This window comes from Sus scrofa, chromosome 10 (genome assembly GCF_054392235.1).
Source record: "Sus scrofa isolate SSC_HxYL_T2T_F1_AM1 chromosome 10, Sscrofa_HxYL_maternal_Yorkshire_Landrace_v2.0, whole genome shotgun sequence".
NCBI lineage: Eukaryota > Metazoa > Chordata > Mammalia > Artiodactyla > Suidae > Sus > Sus scrofa.
The window spans coordinates 14580543-14606941 of NC_139392.1; the positions used below are offsets into that span (position 1 = coordinate 14580543).

The 26399-nt window shown below is 40.2% G+C and overlaps 1 protein-coding gene across 15 annotated transcripts in view; it reads right to left on the reverse strand.

Moving 5' to 3' along the window:
* RGS7 (regulator of G protein signaling 7) overlaps positions 1 to 26399 on the reverse strand; it is a 373292-nt gene that overhangs the window by 102159 nt on the left and 244734 nt on the right. For 11 of the 15 annotated variants that reach the window (XM_084979240.1, XM_084979235.1, XM_021064377.2 and 8 more), the window contains one exon: positions 4582 to 4632. The exons of 3 other annotated variants lie outside the window; for them this stretch is intronic. Coding sequence is in view for 10 of the 12 variants with exons in the window: in XM_084979235.1 (XP_084835361.1) it covers positions 4582 to 4632 (51 nt within the window). In the remaining 2 variants the exon portion in view is untranslated. Of the gene's footprint in view, positions 1 to 4581; positions 4633 to 6505; positions 6536 to 26399 lie in introns of all 15 variants that reach the window. One more of the 15 variants, XM_084979238.1, reaches the window with a different exon arrangement.

Consider the following 26399-nt stretch of genomic DNA (forward strand, 5'->3'; position numbering starts at 1 on the left):
CATAGCAGCAGGTGTGACATGTTTGGGAATCATTAAGAATGAAGAGTGATGCGGACATGTTTAAAAAGAGACAGACCTACGTGATTTGGACGTGGACAAGTGGTTTAAGATCGATGCTATCTGGTAACTATACGATACCGGGATGTTCATTTCACTGATACAGTACATCCCTCTGTACAGCTATAGTTCCCATCCTTGTGCAAAATGAGCTGCACTTCAACAAAATTCTGTTTTATTTATATGTGTGAAAGGTGCATAGCATAGTTATTTAGATGAGAGAAAATCCACACAGAGTTTATCCAAGAATAGTGTAGGCAACTATAAGACTCATAAGAGCCAAGGCAACAACCCATTTCAGTGGGAACAACAGTCTCTCTAAAATTTGGCCTCTGCTTCTCAGACTACCACGCAGAAGCAGACATTCAGTCTTAAACCTGCTGTGCAGTAGAAAATGGACAGAACGCTACAAAGCAGCTATAATGGAAAAAACAAAAATCACTATAAAATAATAATAAGAAGAAATACTCTTCTGTATCTATGGCACTTTGAGAAATGATATTCTTTGGAAATCAGTAGTTTCCTGGTTGTCAACGACTGTGCCAATGTGTATTTTTTTTTTTTTTTAGCACTGGGATCTTGTTTCTGGTGCCATAGTTTATAAAGTCAGGGATGCCACGGAGCGGAGCCTGAAAGGTAAAACTGACAAGGCTGTGGCTTCCTTTCCCGGTAATTAATCTCCTCTTTTCTCCAAGAATTCAATGTCGTTGGGAGCTGCTCCATCTTTAAGTATTTGTGTTAATCCTGCCTGGGCTGAAAGGATATGTATTTTGAAAGATCACATACCAAATGAGCAGGATACATACACGGACATTTTTTTTGTACAGAATTATAACTGTGTTTTCCAGTGCCGTGGCCTTATAAAGTTAGCTCAAAATGAGGAAAAGCAAAAACTTTGCGTCGCCATATATTATTATTTCTCACCCATTCTCAAGTGTTAATCACCAGCGGCGAGAGAAAAAGCCTGCCTTTTTGTTTCAATTGCACCGCCGTTGGTGGGGTGCGATCTTTCCCTACCATGTCATTTTTAGTTACCATAATCCCCATATTTATGGTATTTTTTTTAAGCATCTGCTCTAAACAAAATACACCTTGTTTTTATTTCAGTGATATGAATTGCTTGCCACACATGGAGGCGCTTACATAATATTTAAAAAGCATTAAATTCCTCAATTAGGAATACGTTCTTGGCAATGAAGACATGAGCTGGTAGACCCTGTTCCAAATCCCTGGGATTTAGTTTTTTTGTTTTTTTTTTTGTCTTTTTGCTATTTCTTGGGCCGCTCCCGCGGCATATGGAGGTTCCCAGGCTAGGGGTCCAATCGGAGCCGCAGCCACTGGCCTACGCCAGAGCCACAGCAGCTTGGGATCCGAGCCGCGTCTGCAACCTACACCACAGCTCACGGCAACGCCAGATCGTTAACCCACTGAGCAAGGGCAGGGACCGAACCCGCAACCTCATGGTTCCTAGTCGGATTCGTTAACCACTGCGCCACGACAGGAACTCGGGGATTTAGTTTTGTGTTGCAGACTCGACATCCTGTCTACCCCAGTGAATGAGTCCATGACTTCAACAAGGGCATTAAAACGTAATGCAGACATGACAAAAAAAAATTGGGATTATAAATAACACTGTTTTCAAACTTCATGAAAAATGGAGTTAAGGCAAACCTTAAAATTAATGAGATTGGATCTATGTGCTTTCAAAAGAGAAATTTCAACAATTAGAGAAGAAAAGGAAATAAAAGGATCAAGACGGCGGAAGAGTAAGAAGTCGCGCTCACCTTCTCCCACAAACACATCAAGAAAAACACAGGACATCTACGGCCTTGGGCAGAAGAACTTAAACCTCCGAAAAGGGCAAGAAACCCTCCGCCTAACTGGGGAGAACAAAAGAAAAAGAAAAAGATAGAGAGAGGGAAAAAAAAAGGAATCGGGTGGGGACCTGCACACCTGAAAGGGAGGGAAATGTGAAAGACAAAAGGAACCCACCCCCTGGGAAGCCACCCAACCCACCGGGAGATCAGCTGAGACGGAGGCACCTCAAAGTCTCCAAGAAAAGCGCAGCAGCAGGACCGAGGAGGGAAAAGCAGAGAGAGAGCCGAGCAGACCATCTGCACCAACGACCTAGACACCACAGGCTGAGACGCTGGGGGGCACGAGGTGCTGAGACTCTGGCTCAGAGTCAGTTCCAGGGAGAGGACTAGGGGTGGCTGTGTGGAGACAGCCTGAGGGGCTAGAGAGCAGTGTGCCACCGGCAGGGGAGCAGACGCCACAGCAGAGGGAACCCTGGACGAGGTCAGGGCCCTCAGGAGAAGCAAGGCACCATGGTTGAGGAGGGTGAGAGGAAAAACAAACAGAAAGACAACCTACAGAATGGGAGAAAATAGTTTCAAATGATGCAACCGAGAAGGGAGTAATCTCTAAAATACAGAAACAACTTACACAACTCAACAGCAAAAACAACACCACCACAATTGAAAAATGGGCAGAAGACCTGAATAGACATTTCTCCAAAGAAGGTATACAGATGGCCAAGAAGCACATGAAAAAATGCTCAACATCACTGATTACTAGAGAAATGCAAATTAAAACTACAATGAGGTACCACCTCACACTGGTCAGAATGGCCATCATTAACAAGTCAACAAATAACAAATAACAAATGCTTGAAAGGGTGTGGAGAAAAGGGATCCCTCCTACACTGTTGGTGGGAATGTAATTGGTACAACCACTATGGAAAACACTATGGAAATACTTCAGAAAACCAAATATAGAACTAAATATGATATAGCAATCCTACTCCTGGGCATACATCCAGAAAAAACTTTCCTTGAGAAAGATACATGCACCCATATGTTCACTGCAGCACTATTCACAATAGCCAAGACATGGAATCAACCCGAATGTCCACAGACAGATGAATGGATTAAGAAGATGTGGTATATACACACACAATGGAATACTACTCAGGCATAAAAAAGAACAAAAGAATGCCATTTGCAGCAACATGGATGCAACTAGAGACTCTCATACTAAGTGAAGTAAGTCAGAAAGAGAAAGACAAATACCATATGATATCACTTATATCTGGAATCTAATATATGGGACAAATGAACCTTTCCTCAGAAAAGAAACTCATGGACTTGGAGAACAAACCTGGTTACCAAGAGGGAGTGGGAAGGAGTGGGATGGACTGGGAGTCTGGGGTTAATAGATACAAACTATTGCATTTGGAGGGAATAAGCAATGAGATCCTGATATGTAGCACAGGGAACTACATCTAGTCACTTGTGAAGGAGCATGATGGTGGATAATATAAGAAAAAGAATATATATGTGTGTGACTGGGTCACTGTGTGTACAGTAGAAATTGACAGAACACTGTTTATCAAGTACAATGGAAAAGATAAAAATCTTTTTAAAAAGTAATAAAAGGAATTCAAGTTGGAAAATAAGTACAACTATCACTGTTTGCAGATTACAGGACACTATACATAAAAAATCCTAACGACACTACCATAAAACTGTTAGAGCTCATCAACTGAATTCGGTAAAATTTCAGGATACAAAGTTAGTACACAGAAATCCATTGCATTTCCATACATTAGCAATGAAAAATAGGAAAGAGAAATTAGGGAATGGGCCCATTTAGCATCGTATCTAAAAGAATAAAATACCTAGGAATAAACCTACCTAAAGAGACAAATGACTTAACCCTGAAAACTATGATGCTGAGGAGAGAAATCAGAGATGACAAAAACAGATGGAAAGACATACAATGCTCTTTGATTGGAAGAAGGAATATGGTCAAAAAGAGTCCACTGCCCAAGCAATCTACAAGTTCACCGTGATCCCTTTCACATTACCAATGACATTCTTCAGAGAACTAGAATAAAATATTTTAAAAGTTTTATGAAAACACAAAAGACTATAAATAACCAAAGCAATCTTGAAAAAGAAAAAAAAAAATGAAGTGGATGAATCAGTCTCTCTAACGTCAGTCTTCACTGCAAAGCTACAGTCATTAAAACAGTATAAAAGCCCAAAAAAAGAAAAATTGTGTTATTTCACAATTGTTTTAAATCATATGTATAATTATTTATGAAAAAGTATACAGCTCATCCATTATAAGTCACCAGTCATCTGAGTCAGAAGTTATAAAACAGGATATTACATATTGAAAAACAAAATTTTTTGGCTGCTACCCATGGCATGTGGAAGTTTCCTGTCCAGGGATTAAACCTGTGCAACAGCAGTGATCTGAGCCAGTGCAGTTACAATTCCGGATCCTTAATCTGCTGTATCACAAAGGAAGTCCTAATTTTTTTTTTTTTTAGGTAAACAAAATAAAATATAGTTAACTATATGTTGACTACCACAAAATTTGCATAAATTTGAAAAGCATAGTTAAATATAATTACAATTTTTCAGATATGCTTGCTTGTCATCTTAGCCTTGAGAAAACATATTTCTAAAACTAGAAAAAAAAATAATTCTATCAACGGGAAAATGATTTATTTACCTGGATCTTCTATGGTTAAGTTCTTTATTAACCACTGAACAATGTCTGACCCTGGAAAAAAAAGAAAAAAAGAAAACCACAAATATATATGATCTTTTTTAAATACATGTTCACTTAAAGAAATGTTAACATCTGGCACACACATTAGCAGGAATGTTTCTCATTGTTATAATAACAGATTAAAGATCAGCCACATATGAAGTATTGAAAACAGAGTGTGACTACATCGTTTTTCTCCAATGAGCCAAGGTACAGACTAGTCAATTATTAAATAGGGAATATTTAAGTATAAAGATTTAATATATTAGTAGTAGATAAAGTGATTCATTGACTTGTTCACTGAATGAATGTTTATTGAGCACCTACTGTGTTTCAAGCACAGTGCTTAGCCTGGCATAACCAATACTCTATCATTCTAGTTACCTCATCCCATCCCTGTGTCTACTCTCAAGCCAACCCAAATTTGTTTTTGAACACTCCTGTGGTTTCAAGCCTGCGTCCTAATCTCTTACGGGAAGCTCTCTTTCTGCTATTTTCAAGACACCAAGCATTCATTCACACGAGAACTTTCCACAACCCTCCTTTGGCAATGTGTGTGCAGAGTCTTAGCCCAGGCAAAAGAGAGCAGTGTGGCCAGCGCTGCTACCGGTTGTGACCCAGGATTGAAAGGATAAGGTCTGAACTAGTTCAGTGCATGATCAGAACAAAATTAAGACTTGTTCTAGGTCTAAGAGGACTCACTAAAGGTTTCCAATCGAGCAGCATCAAGGATGAATAGAATGCTGAAAATATGAGCAGAAATGGGAAATTCAGGAAGAGCATCTGGTTTGCCTGAGACATTCACTTCTGTTTGAATTTGGCTCTCAGCATAAATTCACTTCTCCAGAAAAATAGCAAAAAGTAGTACGCAAATGGTTACATGTACTTAGTAAGCGGCATCAGTGCAGCATGAATGAAACTTGGGGGGAACTGAGATTCCATTTCTACCTGTCTTGGAGAGTAGCCTACCCACTTGAGATCCGGCCTCTAGGTGATATTAACAATGGCCAAATCATTCTAGCTGCTTGAAGTAGAATAGCTGAAAATTAACTTCAAAATAAACTTGATTCTCATACCTGACAATGATGTCCTAAAAGTTATGAACACACACGCATCATGGGTTTCAATATGCATGCATTTTAAAAATAATTTCAAGTGCTGAATCTGACTTTGTTCCTTTTATGACTGTTTCTTTCCACTTGCATCTGAGAATATGGATTCACCTAGATTTCAAAGGAAGCTCTGAGAGAAGGGAGGAGAGGAAACGCGTGCGTACAGATGTTGCAGTGTTGTGCCTTATGTCCAACCTACAGCCTGAGTAAACTTGAAGCGTGGTCTTACCTTTAAAAAAGGGGACACTCAGTTTTTCAAGCAGGTATACAGTGACACCTGACCAACATCGAACTCCTGGTACCCACATTCTGTCAACTACCTCCAGGCATGCTCATGTTTCCCATTTGAGCATCTATTTGGGGGGGAAGGCCCTGGAAAATTTCCATTCTTTTGAAGAGAGCCACATATTGGTTCCAGGATTATAATTTTTTTCTTAGTGTGAAAAGTGAGTTTAAAATACCTTTAGAAAAAGTTTTTAAGAAAGTTTTCCTTCTCTCTTTTTTTTCTGAACAGAAAGAACTACAAAGAAGCCTAACTTGAAACTTCATTTAATTCAAGAAGCAAGACACTTATTTTCCTGGTCTACTTTTGGGTATTCTGTCACAGCGATGATCACAGCTCAGTCTGAAGGAGTCAATTGGATCACCTGTCAGTATCATTAGAGTGGTTTTATTGTTGTGGGGTCACCCCAATATATTTGCGGTTTTAAGTTAAAATATGAATTATTATTTTATTGTTAAAAGTGCATCCAGCTCACCATATATTCACTTACTCTGCATCTATGACAGCAGGGCCTTATTGCCTAGTTGAGAGAGGTAGAGACAGAGAAAGAGAAAAATTACAGCATCTTGTGGAACCAAAAGATTCAAAGAGAAACGTGTGATTCTAGTCATGTTGAGAACTGAGTCGGATGCATTACAGCCAGGAGGAGTGTCGGAGGACAGGGCACCTTTCGAGCAATTTCTCAGCTTTATCTTTAATAAATAAGGGGGCAGCTCTGCTAAAATTTTCAGGTAAAAATGTATATATACCCAGAATATTTTAGAGTTCCATTTATCTTTATTCTGCGACCATCAGAGTAACACACAGGATTTTTGTTTTGATGTTTTTTGGTTTGTTTTGCCTTAAAAAATTTTTTTTGGGCATTAGAGCTATTGATTAGCTACAAGGTGATACTATCTCAGACCCTAAAAGATAAAAGTCACCTCTGTGATTATGGCCTCCAGGAAATTCAGCCCTGATTAGGGCCCAGACTCTTGTCTTGAAATCTTAGAGGCACATATCCACTCTTTGTGCTACAACATTATGTGTTCTCTATACTGAGCAGGAGCAGTGGAAGTTTTAATTATCATGCAATCCCATAATCTGTTCTTTGAAATGAAAACAAGCAAAAGTGCTCCTCACACACTGCTCACAGATCTCCACCTGCCACGTTGTTTCTTCCTTCCCTGGCTTTCCTCACGCTGTTCCGTCTCCGTCTCTCTTTCCTTCGGTTCATCCCAACCATCCGAGAGCTCCATTCATCAACTAACTACTCCAAGGACCTACTCTGCTCACCCTGTCACCTGACCAGGGAAAGTCTTTCTCCTCCAAGTCCTAGTCTTATCCTCAGCACTCATTACACCTGTCAAGGGCTTGTTTGTTTTGTCGGTCTTCCCCTTTGCATCATGAGTTCCTTGAAGGGAGGCGTGCGTGTCATTCCTCTTTGGATCTCAAACAGCCAGGCCAGTGCTCGACATCCAAAAGGTGATGAGTAAATGTTAAAAGAACGGAGGAACCAACAGCAAGACTCCCCTCCCATGTCCCGCTCTAAGAGAGTTTAGAAATGGCAGCATCCATCATATAGCAACGTTTGGCATGTCACCTTCAGTGACGGTGATCACCCTTCACAGTGATAACTGCCCCTTTCCAAGGCTGCCACCTCACCTACTCCAACCATAATTAAAGCAAAAAAAAAAAAAAAAAAAAAAATCAAAGGCACGTAGACATCGCTATTATTTCTTCATCTATACTCTGGACCTGAGTAGTAACGGGCTCCCAGGTCTGCTCTGATGCGGATGATGAGACTGGACTGGGCCCTTCCGCTGTAGGCCATATTCCCTTTAAAACGGTGCTATCCACACCCTGAACCTGAAATTGCAGTTCTCCAAAAGAAAAATATTGAGAAATTTTTGTTCATATGATCTATGAAGACGTTGTAAGCAACCAAAATGTTACAATTTTGATTTGTATCTCTGACAAATCTAATTTGTTGCAAACCAGCCCAAAGAACCAAAATGTATATTTAAAATGAATCATGTACAATTTACTTTGAAGCTTTAGTTATTTTATTTATCAGGAAATCCCAGATCACGGGTTGTTACTATTGTAGTTTTGTCTTGACAAATTAATGAAATTGAAAACTCTCTCTGTACTATGAAAATACATTTTAACTGATTTACTTTGGCGTGCGCCTGAAACTAACACAAGCTTCTCAGTCAACTATACCCCAATAAAATTAATTTTCCTAGGAAAAAAAACCCCCTCTTTTTCTCATTTCTGTTAAAGTTCTCAATGAAAAACTTTAGCTCTTAATCCCAATGGCAGGGATTCAGATATTCCTGAGGTGAAGACATTGACTTTTACAATATTTCTCTTTCAGGAAAGTGAGTCAGCTCTTTGCATTGCCTAAATACCTCTGCCAAACCCTCAGCATCACACACACACAGTGCTGTCAATACAGATAGGTTTTATTTGATGAATACCATAAATAATCTATGCTTTTGATGGGATAACTACTTTCAGGATCTCTCACTAAATTGGCATCCTCTATATATGGAAAATATTTTGCCAATATTCTTCTTGGTTCCTTGAAATAGGAACAATAAATGTTTGTTATCATCACCATTAAATAGCGTATAATGAACATGCATTGAGTTTCTATGAAAATCTGGCTGTGGACCTACAGTTTTAGGGACAAAAAGGGAAGAATGTGGAGTGAAGCTGACTCCCTCTTCTGTAAGGCCCTTGAGGGAAGAAATGATATCTTACTAATTACATTTCCCCCCTTCTCCTAAAAGGGCCACAGCACAGACCTCTGAAAAATGTTTACGAGGGTTTAGCTTCAATGCTTAGGAACAAAGACCCCAGACACTGAAAAGTCAGCTCTACCAGTGATTCTCATCTTGCATTTAATCACACCCCCTTGTATCTATAACCATTATCATTTTTAAAATTCTTCATGCAGAAAAATTAAGTCAGTTTAATTCTAAAAACTGCAGAATTTCTTTTTTTTTCTTTTCTTTCTTTCTTTCTCTCTCTTTTTTTTTTTTTTTTTTTTTTTTTTTGTCTTTTTGCCATTTCTTGGGCCGCTCCCGTGGCATATGGAGGTTCCCAGGCTAGGGGTCTAATCAGAGCTGTAGCTGTCAGCCTACGCCAGAGCCACAGCAACGCAGGATCCAAGCCATGTCTGCGACCTACACCACAGCTCACGGCAACGCCGGATCCTCAACCCACTGAGCAAGGGCAAGGATCGAACCTGCAACCTCATGGTTCCTAGTCGGATTCATTAACCACTGCGCCATGATGGGAACTCCCAGAATTTCTTTAAGATTAAAAAAAAAAAGGTTTCTTTTGTCAGCTGACATATTACCCATTTGTCAAGCTGAAAGAATGAACTGAATCTTTTCTTAATCTTTATCACTAATATCTAAAAACATTTTTGTTTCTGACGATAACTTGGGTTCCTGATGTATCCCAACCCATCTTAAATGCAACTGTGCCACCATTTTCAGGTCTGAGGACCTAATAAGGGATCCAAAGTCTAAATCCTATAATAGATCATCTCTAACATTTTGTTACTGAGATACCCCTTGTCTTCCCCCTGGTGTGCACTCTCTTTCACTAAAGAGTAATAAACCTGGAGTTCCCGTCGTGGCGCAGTGGTTAACGAATCCGACTAGGAACCATGAGGTTGCAGGTTCGATCCCTGGCCTTACTCAGTGGGTTGAGGATCCAGCGTTGCCATGAGCTGTGGTGTAGGTCGCAGACACGGCTTGGATCCTGCGTTGCTGTGGCTCTGGCGTAGGCTGACAGCTACAGCTCTGATTAGACCCCTAGCCTGGGAACCTCCATATGCCACAGGTGTGACCCTAAAAAGGCAAAAGACCAAAAAAAAAAAAAAAAAGAAAGAAAAGAGTAATAAACCCGACTTGTTCAGTCACAGTTGTTTTCCTGGTGGTCTTCAGCTGGAGGTCATTGACTCTTTTTTAATGGAAGTATAATTACATTAGTTTCAGATATACAACACAATGATTTGATATTTGTATATATTGTAAAATGATCACCACAAGAAGCCCAGTTAACAACCATCATCACACAGAGCTGCAAAGTTTTTTTTTTTTTTTTCTTGTAGCAAGGACTTTTAAGATCTACTCTCTTAGCAACTTCCAAATATACAATACAGTATTATTAACTATAGTCAATATATTGCTCATTATATCCTCAGGGCTTACTTAAGTCTGTACGTTTTGACTTCCTTCACACCGTTTCTCCCCCCAACCCCAACCTCCTGCCTCTGGCAACCTCCAATCTGTTTTGTGAATTCATGAGTTTGGGTTTTTGTTGTTGCCTTTTTAGATTCCACATATAAGAGAGAAGATATGGTGTTTGTCTTTTTCTGTCTCACTTATTTCCCTTTGCAGAATCCCCTCAAGGTCTGCCCATGCTGCTGCAAATGGTAAGATCTCTTTTTTATAGCTGAATAATACTCCAGTATTTACAGACACCCACCTTCTCTACCCACTCATCCATCAGTGAATACTTAGGTTGTTTCCAGACCTGGGCTAGTGTAAATAAGGCTGCAGTGAACTCGAGGGTGCAGATATCATTTCAGGTTAGTGTTTTTATTTCTTTCAGATAAATACCCAGAAGTGGAATTGCTAAATCATATGGTAGTTCTATTCTCAGTTTTTTGAAGAATCTCCAATAACAGTTTCAAATAAGATAGCAATGATAATAAAATTTGAGTTCTTTCATTAGGACACTTATGATTACAAAGAACAATCTTTTTTTTTCTTTTTTTTTTAGGGCCATACCTGTGGCATATGGAAGTTCCCAGACTAGGAGTCAAATCAGAGCTGCAGGTGCCAACTTATACCACAGACACAGCAATGCCAGACCAGAGCCACATCTGCAAACTATGCTGCAGCTTGCAGCAACACCAGATCCTTAACTCACTGAGTGAGGCCAGGGATCAAATCCACGTCTTCACAGACACTATGGCAAGTTCTTAACCCATGAGCCACAACAGGAACTCCCACATAATCTTTGAGGGAAGTATAAACATAAACAAATAAATGAAGGAATGTTTGAAAAGGGACCTTGAGCCAAAGGGAAGGGAGGCATTGGGGCCTCGAAGACAAATGGACATAGGACTCTGGTGACATTGAAAACGCCTGTTCTTATCTGAGTTCCTTTCTGGACATGTTCTGTCTCTAAAAACAGCCCATGCTGTTTTCCACCCACAAGGAGGTTCATAGAGGCTCAAAGTTCCTGGGTTTACAGCTCCTTCACTGTGTCTCCATCCTGAGATAACACTGCAGACCTGTTCTCTTGATTGTGTCCCAGGGCTCTTCACCACAGTACAACTTTAGTTTGAGGCTAAAGTTTTGTATTCACAGTTCCTGATTTCTCATAGAGGGTCTCAACTTGGGGAAGGTACCTACTGCAACTGTGGCAAGAAAGGTGGAATCATAAGCATAGCTCTGCTGGTGGCAGGCAGAGATGGAAACAGTTCCCAGAAGAAATTAGTACTTGGCAAGCAAAACAACACGTGTCAACTACAGCTTCCTCTCGTTCTTCAGCATCTATATTTCTAAAAAAAAATGTAAAAAAAGCAGAAGAGAGAGAGGAAGCAAAGCTAGAAAGCATGTCAAGTCGTGAATGAAACACTTCCTTATAAATATGTTTTGTTCTATGAAATTATTATTTCTGGAAAAGGCAGAGTGTGAATACATTTTTTGCGTGTGTGAATAAAGACACATATCATGTGCGGCAACACAGCTACCCAAAAGAATCTTATGTCTGTCACACATGCCATTGTGTGTTTTTATATGAGCGTGTATCTTTAAAAGCAAGGAATTAGTTTTCTAACATGAATAACTGACATTCAATTGAGTATGTTATGTCTGGATTTTTATATATCAGTTTTATTTAGGAAAGATTATCCAGTTTTCATAGAGTTAAAATTACCTTCAGGTCACAGCGCAAAACTGGATCAAAGTTAGAATCTTCCAATCTTCCATAGCTGATAGTGCCTCTGAAACCCAGAGACGAATTGGAGAGTAATAATCACACAGAGCTGGTTCCTTTTGCCAAATCTGAATCGCACTGTCATGCTTGGTCTACCACACTGCAGAAGAGAGGACACCTACGCGAGTTTGCAGATGCGATGACAAAAGCAAATGATGCAAATCGATCACATTTTCCTTCCAGGTTTTCACTCTTTAGAGTTCTACGGCCCTTGACCCCAAAGTGGAGTCACAGAGAAGACTGGCCTTTGTAAACATAACCCGAATCTACAATTTAAGGAGACAAAAGCCCAAGTATTTAGTTATCACATCTCCTGTGCCCCAAAGATAAATAGAGTAAAATACATCTCCAAATCTTCTGGAATATAAACGAGAATATAAACGAGAGTTCTGGGGTTGAGTTCCTTGGTTGTTTTTTAGGCAGATATGTAATCAAGACCATGGGAACTTAGCTGGAGTTTTAAACTTTGCTGCGTAAGATCTATAAATCAGAAAAAGATCTCTTCAGATGCCAAGCATGGATTTTGTGTCTCTACAAAGCCTAAGGAGCTTTACAGATAGGCTGCCAAAACAGCAGAGCAGCAAACATGACTGTAATGAGGGGTAAGAGGAAATTGAGATGTTCCTAAGGACCCTTTCGAACCATCTCGCAGAGCAGGTCCTTCCATGCTGTGTTCTGAAAAACAGCGCTTGTGTCTCTTGTTTGGGATGGTGCGAGCACGTGTGGGGAATGCAGTGGAATGACCTGGAGGAGGTAAGCGGCTCCTCATGCAGCCTGTACTGTGGTGAAGAGCCCTGGGACACAATCAAGAGAACAGGTCTGCAGTGTTATCTCAGGATGGAGACACAGGTTCTCTGCAAAGAACTATTTAATCTAAAAGTTTCCAGTTCTGCAGTTCTTTAGATGCATAAGAAATGCATATGCAATAAATAAGTATGAAATGTGCAAATATAATCACGAATTTCAAGGTAGCTAATATATGGGAACTTATCAATGATACATGATTGAGTGATTAATCAATTTCATGTGCTACTGTTGGGCATAAAGAAAAAAACCACAAGGGTATTCTGTTCTCAACACATCTTTTTAAAGCTAGACACAGGCCATGTCTAACTGTCTAACTCTATGAGAGCCATATGAGATAAGGAAAATATTGATTGTTAAATAAAAATTTCTTCTAGCAAAGTCTACGGCAGCAATAGGAAGGAAGAATAAATTCACATCTACTGAGTTTTTGTTGCAAGATATGCTAGGCATTTCACATAGGTTTCCATTAAAATCTCTACCTTGGCTTTCCATATCAAATCCTCAGAAATGCTATAAAAATAAAAATGTCCCAGAACCAAAACAAGGCTGGACCATCCAAAATGCAAGTTTAAATACAACTCTCGTCTAACGAAAAGTCTTCAATGACCTTCTTGTTGGCACCTGGACAGAGTGAAGAGTTTGTACACAGCACACAAGGCCTTCTACCGCTCACCTACTTTCCACCTCTCAGCCTCAGATCTGGATTTTATGATTTAAAAGCATCAACCTGAAGTTCTTTAATCACACATAGCATGATGCTTCATACTTTGTACTTGGACAAATACTGTTTATTCTGATCAGAAAGACTTCCTCCTTAGAGACTCCGCTGACGTGTCACTTTCTCCTGAAAGCCGTCTTATTTACTCCTGCAGCACCTCCTGAGCCTCCGGATCCCTCCCTTGGGATCTCATAGCACCAGGTCCATTCTCCAACCACAACGTAGACTGCTGACTAGATATTACCCGTACATGGATCACTAGACCGTGACATCCTGGCAAAGACTAGAGCACAGTACCTGGCAAAGACTCAAGAACGACTAGTCAGGACGTCAACTGAATCTCTCAAAGATCAACCTCAGAATACAGTATTCCTCAAAACCTTGAAGTCTTTCTGTATTTTATGTTAGTATTGGGATTCTTTAGCTGTCATCTTTCTAAACACACTTTATACTTTCAGTGGTAAAAAATTAAGAATGATTTGATTTCAGAATCCCTTTGTGGTGCAGCCGCTTAAGGAGGTGGCATTGTCACTGCTGTGGCTCGGGTTCGATCTGGCTTGGGAACTGCCTCATGCTATGGGTGTGGCCAAAATAATTAAAATTTAAAAAATGATTTGGCTTCTTTGGATTAAGAACATCTTATAAAATAATCTGAGAACTTTACTAATGGTTGTTAAATAAAATTGAAGAAAGTAAATTTTTAGCAGTACCTTCTGAACCAGAAATACTCCATGTGATAACAAGAATAACACTATATAAATAAACACATGGGAGTTCCTGTCGTGGCTCAGTGGTTAATGAATCTGACTAGGAACCATGAGGTTGCAGGTTCGATCCCTGGCCTTGCTCAGTGGGTTGAGGATCTGGTGTTGCTGTCAGCCATGTGGTGTAGGTTGCAGATGTGGCTCGGATCTGGCATTTCTGTGGCTCTGGTGTAGGCCGGAAGCAACAGCTCTGATTAGACTCCTAGCCTGGGAACTTCCATATGCCATGGGTTCAGCCCTAGAAAGACAAAATAAATAAATAAACAAATATATATATGTATGCACTTCTATGACACCCCGTTTTGTCAATAAAGTTAATACATGCAGAGTTGAAAATTAACTACATGTGGCCCCAAACTGTTTTTGTAGTTTTATTTTTTATTAAACAGTTTTTAACAGGCTTTATTTTTAGACCAGTTTTAGGTTCACATAATACTGAGCAGAAGGACAGAGCTTTCCCAGATACCTCCTGTCCTCACACATACATAGTCCCTCCATCAGCAACAGAGTTGGACAGAGCGGTACATTTGGTATAACTGATGAACCTGTGCTGACACATCACTATCTACCAGAGTCCCTAGTTTACCTCAGAGTTCACTCTTGATGCTATACATTCACGAATTTGAACAAATTTATAATCCAGCAATTCTACTCCTGGGCATATATATATCTGCACAAGACTATAATTCAAAAACATACATGCACCCATATGTTCATTGCAGCACTAGTCACAATAACCAATACATGGAAACAACCTAAATATCCAAAATCAGATGAATGGATTAAGAAGATGTGGAATATTACTCAGCCATAAAAAAGAATGAAATAATACTGAGAGTCTCATACTAAGGGAATTCAGTCAGAAAGAGAAAGACAAATACCATATGATATCACCTATATGTGGAATCTAAAATACGGTGCAAATGAACCTACCTATAAAATGGAAATTGTCTCACAGACGTGGAAAACAGACTTTTGGTTGCCAAGTGGCAGGGAAGAGGGAGTGGGATGGATCAATGGACCACGAGTTTAGTGTCAGTGGATAAAAACTATTGCATTTAGCAAGGATGGGCAATGAGGTTTTACAGTGCAGCACAGGGAACTATATCCAATCTCTTGGGATAGACCATGATGGAAGATAATATAAGAAAAGGAATGTATATAGTATGTTTGATTGGGTCCCTTTGCTGTACAGAAGAAATTAGCACAATGTTGTGAATAAAGCTATACTTTAATAAAAAATAAATTTAAAAAATTTATAATGGCATGTATCCACTATTAGAGTTTCCCATGGAGCAGTTTCACAGCTCCACCTACTTATCACGCCTCCTCTCTAACTGCTGGTAACCACTTACCTTTCTACTGTCTCCATAGTTTTGCCTTTTACAAAATGTTGTATATTTAGACTCATAGAGTATGTAGCCTTTTCAGATTGGCTTCTTGCACTTAGTTACATAAGTTTCTTTCATGTCTCTTCATGGCTTGAGGGTTTATTTCTTTCTTACCACTGAAAAATTCTCTATTGTTTGAGAGTGCCAAGAATATTCAACAGGGAAAAATATATGCTCTTCAATAAATCCTGCTGGGAAAACCAGATAGTCACAGGCAAAAGAATGAAATCAGACCCCTATCTTATAAAACTCACAAACAAATAACTCATGACGGATTAAAGATTAAAGGTAAAATCTGAAACCATAAAACTCCTAGAAGAAAATATAGGGGAAAAGTTTCTTGACATTGGCCTTGGTAATAAATTTTTTAAAAAAAATATGACACCAAAAGCCCAGGAAACAAAAGCAAAAATAAACAAGTGGGATGATATCAAACTAAAAAGCTCTGTACAGCAGAATAAACAATCAAAATGAAGAGACAACCTAAGGATTGGGAGACTATATTTGCAAACCATATATCCAATAAAGGGTTAATATCCAAACTATATAAGCAGTTCATATCACTCATCGACAAAAAAAAAAAAAAAAAAAAAGAAAAAGAAAAAAGAAAAAAAAGAAAAAGAAAAGAACAAAAGAAAACCTGACTAAAAAAGGATCTGAAGAGACATTTTTCTAAAGAAGACTTATAAATGGTCAACAAGTATCTGAAAGGGTGCTCATCAAGGAAGTGCGTGCAAGTCAGAACCACGATGAGAGGATCCCCTCGCCCCTTTTAAGATGGCTGTTATCAAAACAATAAAAGATAAAAACTGGGGTGCTCCCGTCATGGCTTAGTGGTTAACTAACCCAACTAGGATCCATGAGGTTGCAGGTTCAATCCCTGGCCTTGCTCAGTGGGTTAAGGATCCCGGAGTGCTGTGAGCTATGGTATAGGTTGCAGACTCGGCTCAGATCCTGAATTGCTGTGGCTGTGGTGTAGGCCGGCAGCTGTACCTCTGGTTCCACCTCCTAGCCTGGGAACCTCCATATGCCGTGGGTGCGGCCCTAAAAAGACTAAAGACAAAAATAAATAAATACACAAATAAACTATTAAGCTGTGATACAAGCTAGATATAGATATAGACATAGATTTTTTAAAAAGACATAATAATATAAATTACTTCATTTGGAAAGTTCTAATATTCCAATGAAAAAGTCTATTCATAGATATATTAATTAATACTCAAATTAAAAAATAATCATCTTAAAGATTCTTTTTAAGTTAGAATTTCTATTATAAGCCTTTAGATGGTCAGAGTGTTATACATTGTTCTGCTTTACTTTCTCGACATGAAATAATATTATGAAGTAAATCAAGGGAAAGGAAGGTGATATCTAATCGGCAAATGAATCCTTGTCTACTCTTCCTCTTTTAGCTTTTCACAGATATTCCAACTTTGCCATATCAAATTTTCTACAATCCATTTAATATATTTACTCTTTTTTCTTGTAGGGCCGCACCAACGGCATATGGAGGTTCCCAGACCAGGGGTCTAATGGGAGGTACAGCTGCTGGCCTATGCCTCGTCTGCGACCTACACAACAGCTCACAGCAATGCCGGATCCTTAATCCACTGAGTGAGGCTAAGGATCGAACCTGCAACCTCATGGTTTCTAGTTGGATTTGTTTCCACTGCGCCACGACGGGACCTCCTAATAAATTTACTCTTGATTCGTTCCTTTAGAAGACTGTCTTTCAGCTTTCTTAATATGTCCCGTCTATCTCTTCTCTTGCAGTTTAAAATGTGGATACGTATTATTAAATTACTAAGTCACTTAAAGTATATGTAACTTGCCTCTGGTCTAATTGTTTACTTCTCTCTTAAAATAAAAATAGTTCTCTCTCCAAGTCTCAGTATGATGTAAAGAGAAAATGCATTTTATGCATCTTGGACAGTCCAGCCATGATGGCCAATCCATAAAGGTAGCTTCTGAAAGACTGTAGTGCCTACAGGGGGTCAGGTCCTGTTCTAGGAACAGGGGAAAGAGAGTGAACAACATTCCTGGCTTTTATATTCTGATGGAGATAGATAGAAAATAAGCACATAAACATGTAAATATGTCAGGTGGTGATAACTGCAGTGGACAAAAAAATAAGCAGAGGAATGAGGCCAGGAGCCTGGAGTTTGAGGTGGGTGGCATGTTACTATTTTTTATAGAGTGGTCAGTGAAGACATCTCTGGTAAGGCAAGGTTTTAGCATAGATCTGAAGGAACTAATGGCAAAAATTATGTTGGTATCAAGGGAAAAACATTCTAGGCAGAGAAAACTAATTCCAAAGCCTGAAGGTAGAACCCTTCTTGGCATATAAGCAGCAGCAAGGAGGGGAAGCAGCAGGTTTGGCAGTACCATTAAAAGTGAGAGGAGATGAAGACAAAGAGGCCATGGGTTAATCTTCCAAGACTGAATGAGGAAGAAATACACAATCTGAACAGACTAATCACTAGAAGTAAAATTGAATTAGCAAATAAAAGTCTGGGACAGTTGGCTTCACAAGGGAATTCTACCAAACATATAAAGAAGAGCTAATACCTATCCTCTTCAAACTATTTCAGAAAATTGAAGAGAAGGAAGCACTCCCAAATCAATTCCATAAGGCCATCATTACCCTAATACAAAACCCAAAGACCTTACAAAAAAAAAAAGTAAGAGAAAACTATAGGCCAATATCGCTGATGAATATAAATGGAAAAATCCTCAACTAAATATTAGCATACCAAATCTTATATATCAATAATATATAAACAGGACCATACACAATGATCAATTGGTTTATTCCAGGGATGAAAAGATGGCCTAATATCCACTGATCAATCCCTGTGATATAACACATTGGCAAAAGGAAGGATAAAAATCACAATAATAATCTCGATAGACACAGGAAAAGCATCTGACAAAATTCAACACTGATTCATAATAGAAAACTTTCATCAAAATTGGTATAGAGAGAACATATCTCATCATAGTGAATGTCATTTATGACAAATCCACAAGTAACATCATACTCAACAATGAAAAGCTGAAAGCTTTTCCTCTAAAATCAGGAACAAGACAAGCATATCCACTCTTAGCATTTCTACTTAACATGGTATTGGAAGTCTTAGTCACAGCAATCAGACGAGAAAAAAAAAAAAAAAAAAAAAAACCCACATGGGAAAGGAAGACATAAAACTCACTACTTGCAGATGATGTGAAGACCCCCTACCCAAGTCTTCACCAAAAGACTATGAAAACCAATAAATGAAATCAGTAAAATTGCAGGATACAAAATTAAAATACAGAAACCTTGCTTTACTGTACACTAATAACGAACTACCAGAAAGATAAAGCAAGAAAACAGTCCTATTTAAAATCATATCGAGGAGAGTTAAATACCTAGGAATAAACTTGACCAACAAGGTTAATGATCTAGACTCTGGAAATTATAACACATGGATAAAGCAAATTGAAGATGACACAAATAAATGGAAAGATATACTGTGTTCATGAGTTGGAATAATTAATATTGATAAAATTTCTTTTTTTTTTTTTTTTTTGTCTTTTTGTCTTTTGTTGTTGTTGTTGTTGCTATTTCTTGGGCTGCTCCCGTGGCATATGGAGGTTCCCAGGCTAGGGGTTGAATCGGAGCTGTAGCCACCAGCCTACTTGCCAGAGCCACAGCAACGTGGGATCCGAGCCGCGTCTGCAACCTACACCACAGCTCACGGCAACGCCGGATCGTTAACCCACTGAGCAAGGGCAGGGACCGAACCCGCAACCTCATGGTTCCTAGTCGGATTCGTTAACCACTGCGCCACGACAGGAACTCCAATATTGATAAAATTTCCATACAACCCTGTCATGGACAGCAAATCCATGACATTTTCATAGAATTAGAGCAAATCATCCTACACTTCGTACGAGACCACAAAAGACTCCAAACAGCCAAAGCAACTGTGAGAAAACAAAACCAGTACTACAAAACTACAGTCATCAAGACTGACACAAAAACAGACATAGAGATCACTGGAGCAGAATACAGAGCCCAGAAATAAGCCCACCCACCCACGTAGGGTCAATTCATCTACAGTAAAGGAGGCACAAATATACAATGGGGAAGAGACAGTTTCTTCAATAAATGATGCTGGAAAAACTGAACAGCTACACATGAAAGAATGAGATTAGAACATTTTTCTCACATCACTTACAGAAATAAGCTCAAAATGTATTAAAGACCTAAATGTAAGTGCTGAAGTCATAAAACTTTTATAAAAGAAGCTGGGCAGAACTTTCTGACATAAATGGCAGCAATCTTTTTAATGGATCTGTCTCCCAAGACAAAAGAAACAAAAGCAAAAATAAGCAACTGGGACCTCTTTGAACTTAAAACTTTTGCAGAGCAGAGGAAAACACAACAGAAACAACAACCTAATAAATGACAGAGAATATTTCCAAATGATATGTTCGATAAGGGGTTAATGTCCAAAATATATAAAAAAGCTCATAGAACTCAACATCAAAAAGCAAACAACCCAATTAAAAAAAATCGACATAAGACCCGAACAGCCATTTTCCCAAAGAAGACATACAGATGGCCAACAGGCACAAGAAAAGGCCCTCAACATTGCTAATCATCAGAAAAATGAAAATCAAAACCTCAATAGGATATTGCTCCACACCTGTTAGAATGGTCATCATCAAAAACCACAAAAAACCAAATGTTGGCCAGGAGAAAAGGGAACCCTCCTACATTGTTGGTGGGAATGTAAACTGGTGCAGCCATTATAGAAAACAGCATAGAGGTTCCCCCCCAAAATTAGTGATTTCACTCCTGGGTATGTATCTGAAGACAACAGAAACCCTACCTTGAAAAGATGCATGTATGCATCTCAATATTCACAGCAGCGCTGTTTACAAAATCCAGGATACGAAAGCAACCTGCATGTTCAAGAACCTATGAATGGATAAAGAAGATGTGGTATATTTGGAATACTACTTGGCCATAAAAAAGAATGAAACTTTGCCATTTGCAACAACTTGGATAGAACTGGAAGGGATTATGCTTCGTGAAATAAGTCAGACAGAGAAAGACAAATACTTTATATTATCAAATACATATATAATCTAAAAAATGAAATAAGTGAATGGAAATAATATAACAAAAATGGATGTATAGAGAATAAATTAGTGGTCATCAGTGGGGAGGGCAAAATAGGGATAAGGGATTAAGAGGAGTAAACAACTCAGTATAATATAAATAAGCTACAAGGATACACCATACAGTCAAGTGAATACAGTCAATGTTGGATAACAGCTTTAAATGGAGCATAATCTATAAAACAACTGAATCACTATTGCACACCTGAAATGAATATAATATTGTAAATCAACTGTACTTCAATTTAAAAAATAAAACAAAATCTCTATTAAAAAAAGAGGTCACGGGTTCAGATCACAGAGTGTTGAGAGGTATTTAAGAACTTTGGATCTTGCTCTGAATGAGTTGAAAAGAGGCAGCATTTCCCTGCTCAATCTGACTGTCACGAAAGTAGATTATGGGGGTCAAATATGCTAGAAAATAATTTTAAAATTATAATTTGTTGGTACAGAATTTTTTTTAAAGATTTGGAGTTTCTAGCTCTTTAAATCTCTTCTCCCCCCGGCTCCTCCTTTTTTCCCCAAACTATTCTCCTTTCAGGTTGATCCTAAGCCTTCCTATTTAGCTCATTGTGTTTGTAGAAGAAAACAAATTATGGAGAAATGTTATTTTATTTTATTTTTTGTCTTTTTGCTTTTTCTAGGGTCGCTCCTGCAGCATATGGAGGTTCCCAGGCTAGGGGTCGAATCGGAGCTGTAGCCACCAGCCTACACCACAGCCATAGCAACGCGGGATCCGAGCTGTGTCTGTAACCTACACCACAGCTCACAGCAATGCCAGATCCTTAACCCACTGAGCAAGGCCAGGGATCAAACCCGCAACCTCTTGGTTCCTAGTTGGATTTGTTAACCACTGGGCCACGATGGGAACTCCTGGAGAAATGTTAATGATACAAGGTAACTTTGGTGTGAATTCAGGTGCTCAAAATCCCTAAGAGATGAAGCACAGGAGGCAGAGTTCTAAGGGGAGGAATAATGGTGGGAATCTCTGTCTTCTGATGTTGCTGCTGCTGGCCCTTTAAGAGCAAGGAGCGGAATCAACTGAGGAGTAAGTCAATTGACTGAATTGATAAGGCTTTTGTGTTGCGGAATCTAGGAGGAGCAGTTGAGGATCTCAGAGAAAGAGCAAAAGGAACAGAGAGTCCTTTGAGGCTCTGTGGATCTGAATTTCAAGAGTGCTTAACAGTTTTGGAGGTTATAGTTCCAAAAAAGAGGTGCCAGGCACAGATTTCCCTGGGCGCTGCGTTGAGAACTAGCAGCATGGGCTGGCACTCCGGGGACAGAATGAAAGTATATCCAGAAATGGAAGTGAGCAACTTTGTCACCGTTATCTTGGAGCAGACCTGCTGGAGGGCGCGCTGTCAGTGCTGAAAGGAGAGCCAGCAGTGGGGAACAAGCTGGAGAGCAGCAGGATTAAGTCAGACCAAAGGTCCAAATTGCAGAATTAAGTGAATGTGATGGGCTAAATTGTGCCCCCACAAATTCCTAGGTTGTATTCCTAACTCCCAGGACCCCTGAATGTGCCTGTATTTAAACACAGAGTATTTTAAATGTAATCAAACATTAAATAAGGTCATTAGAGGAGTTCCTGCTATAGCTCAGAGGGTTACAAACCTGACTCGTACCCATGAGGACTGGGGTTCGGTCCCTGGCCTCGCTCAGTGGGTTAAGGATCTGGCGTTGCCGTGAGCTGTGATGTAGGTCAGATGCCGCTGTGACCCCACATTGCTGTGGCTGTAGTGTAGGCTGGCAGCTGCAGCTCCGATTCGACCCCTAGCCTGGGAACCTTCATATGCCTCGGCTGCGACCCTAAAAGGACAGAAGACAGAAGACAAAAAAAAAAAAAAAGTAATACCATAGACAATTAAGAGGCCCAAGAGACACAGCAACCAAATGTGAAGCATGAACCTTGACTGGAAGCTTAATTTGAACAGACAAAAAAGGTTTTTGAGATAACCATTAAAGTTAGAGCCCTGACTAGATATTTGATATTAAAGAATTTAATTGCTGATGATCCGAAGAGACTATTGTGAAGCATTTTACCTTGAATAACAGTATCTTTTACAGCCACAGAATGGAGTATTTATGGATAAGACAATATGTCTGGGATTTGTTTCAAAATAATAAGGAATATATAGTAAAATTTATTGCGCTGTATGCTTTGCGTATGGTATGTTATACCTCAGCTAAAAAGAAAGAAAATAAAAATCTCGGAGGAAGATATGAAGGAGTTGTCTAGGTTAGGGGTTGGCAAACTTTCTGTAAAAAGCCAGATAACAAATATTTTAGTATTGTGAAGGCGATGGCCTCTGCAGCGACTAGTCAGCTTTGCTGTTACAGGTTGAGAGCAGCAATAGACAATACACAAAGAAATTATGGTCATTGTCTGTGTTCCAATAAAATTTCACTTGTGGGCTCTATAAATAAAAAAAGAACACTGGTCTGTGATAATCCCTTACTGGCAGGTCCAACACCCCAAAGGGAACAACTGGTGAGCCTTTGCAACATGTCAAGAATGAAACTGCATTTTAGGCTATTTTATTCTGCTCTCCAACCTACGAGGCCAAGAGGCAGAAATTAATAAAACCCATCGATCGGAAGCTTAACTTCTCTTTGAGAAGTGCAGCTCCACATTAGTTAACGTTCCTAAGACCCGCTCCTTTGTGGGTCTGTGACTTTGGCCAGGACTCCAGTTTCCCGTGGATCCCATCAAGGGGTCTCATCTGGGAATGAGACGTAGGATCCCTGTAGGGTGTCATCATAGGGGGAATATGCAGACCGACTCCTCCACCTCCTGCGGAAGAGCTGACGAGCTCCAGCAGACGCTTGCTCCTCGCATCAGAAATGCTCACCACAGGATTGTTTTGGTTTCCGACAAGAACTATATGTGTTTTATTTTAACGAAAACTGAATACATGACTCTAGTGATAGAAAAGCAAAGTCTGTTTTGTCTGAAGCAGAGAAAACCCATAGAAGAGGCTAGAGGAATACGCTCCCTGGGAGCACGAATCCCTTTTTGATTTTAGTCGAAGCAACATAAAACGATTTTGTTTTTTCACGTTTATGTTTTGAGTTCTTTTAATGCAACATTCAGCGGAAGGTACTGGTGGACTGTCACAGAAGGACAGACCGTCTCATTCCGTAATAACCCAGACGGGCTTGGCGATGTAAAGGCAGAATGATGCTTGTGCTTTTTCCTTCCCAGCACCACGGGAGGCGCGGGCCTCACGGGATGGCTGGTGGCAAAGGGGAGCAGACTCAGGAGAGAAACATGGGGATCTGGCCCTGTTTTCTCGAGGGGGACCTGTGAGACGGGGGGAGAGATCTAAATAGTACCTACGGCCCTTGAGTGCGAGCCATGGCACCCAGATGACAATTAAGAAACATGCTGCCTGCTGAGTGCTCCCAGTGTGGGATGAGGGACCTGTAGACGAGGGCATCCAGTTATAGATGACAGTGATGGTGGTGACGGCGGGGGAGGGGGCGCCTAACACTGGCCACGCCCAGAGAACTGAGCCTGGGCTGCCCCCATGCCAGAAAATGGAACTCAGATACAGCCAGAGAAGAAGGCAAGACCCAAAGACACAGCATGACAAGACACCTCGGTGAGGGCCAGTGAGGGCCCAAGGAACAGATGAGGACCAGAAGCCAACGAGAGGTCCGAGGCCCCTCCTGCAAAGGCACGATGTCCCCCAGCCTCCCTGGTACCAGCTGGCAAAGGGGCGGAGGGGAGAATGAGGCTGATGCACATTTCAGTCGCTCGCCACTCTTCCTCCTGTCCTCTCACCAAGGACCAGACAGAGGATGTTCGGGTCAGTTACTAAAGAAAAAGATGTACCCTGTGCCTCCTGCTATTGCGTGCGGTGGTTAATTTAAAGAAGCCGAACTAGGGATTGGAAAGGGAAACTCTTTTCTATGCCATAGCTCAGAGGGCCTGACTGCTGCTTCCTCCCCGAGGGTAAGAAAACCCAGGTCAATAATTGTGCCCCTTGGAGTTCCCGTCATGGCTCAGTGGTTAACGAATCTGATTAGGAACCATGAGGTTGCGGGTTCAATCCTGGGCCTCGCTCAGTGGGTTAAGGATCTGGTGGTGCCCTGAGCTGTGGTGTAGGTCGAAGATGTGGCTTGGATCCCACGTTGCTGTGGCTCTGGCGTAGGCCGGTGGCTACAGCTCCGATTTGACCCCTAGCCTGGGAACCTCCATATGCCGCGGGAGCGGCCCTAGAAAAGACAGAAAGACAAAATAAATAAATAAACAATTGTGCCTCTTTCCACTCCTGCAGAGCAAAAGGGAATGAACCTCATGGATGGATTTAATGGATTTAAGAAGCTGTACCTTCAAATGGAATAATACAGATGTGATCCAGAGTCATACGATGTGATTGCAGTGTCCCTACTGTATCATATTATTGGAAGACACAGGGCAAGAGGCGGCAAAGAAACGGGATGACAGGCCTGAGAGTCAGCGTCTTAATGGGAATTTTCAGCCTGAAAATGTCAAATCCTGTCCTCAGTAAAATTCCAGAGAACGAGAGCTACGCAGAGAACATCCGTCTCCGGGAACATCACTGGCATCAGGATTATTAACTTGAGAAATGATGGTGACCGCCTGTTCTAGATGGAAGACTATCCCACTGGTTCAACAAAGGTCTGCGCGGTCAGCTATGAGAGTCGCATCGCCAAGCCTGTTTCCCCCTTGCTTCTTTTTGTGTGTGTGAAATAGTCTTTTTTTCTCAAGAGATTCCATTTTCTACATTTATTGAGTTTTTAAGTTTCAAAATGCAAAGACTATATGGCACAACAGTCAGTACCTCACATGGAAAATCGAAATTACCCCCTTTTGTGCGTTCTCTCTGTTTCCATCCATCCCTCAGTAGAAAACTTGAGTCTGTTCAAGAATCAGACAGCGCTGTCTAGATAGTCTCTATCTATATTTATGATAGTAGCCTTTGAGGCAATCTTATCAAAAGATAAAATTTGAAATATTAACGGGTCATAAAGCAGCTTAAATTTAAATCTACTGGATAGATGAACTTTATATGCTTACAGGTATCCACAGAATTAAACTTTTACAAGCTCTCTCCGGTCATTTTGGCTGTGATGCAAATGACATCACGGAATTGTTCAGACGGCAGAAGTTACTGGGCTCCAACCGTATCCCTGTATAGCCATCTCCTAAAATTGGAGGCGGATCAACTCATTTGTTTACTCCTTAATATTCTTTGAATATTTGTTATGTTCCAGGAAGCACCATGATAGGAAAACGCCTATAATCGTATGAAGGAAGGAAAACATTCCCACAAGTAACTAGTGTGAACGTTTCCATTTGAGTAACAGAAATAACTGTGAAAATATTGGAAAGAATAAACCACTCCTGGCGGTGAGGAGAAAAGGTATTTCAGTTGGCCTTAAAGAATGAGTAAGTTCTCAACAGACGGAGAGATGAGATCCCGACCTGGAGATTATGCAGGCTCCTCCGCTGCACAAAAGGCAGGCATTTTAATGGAAACAACAAGATGT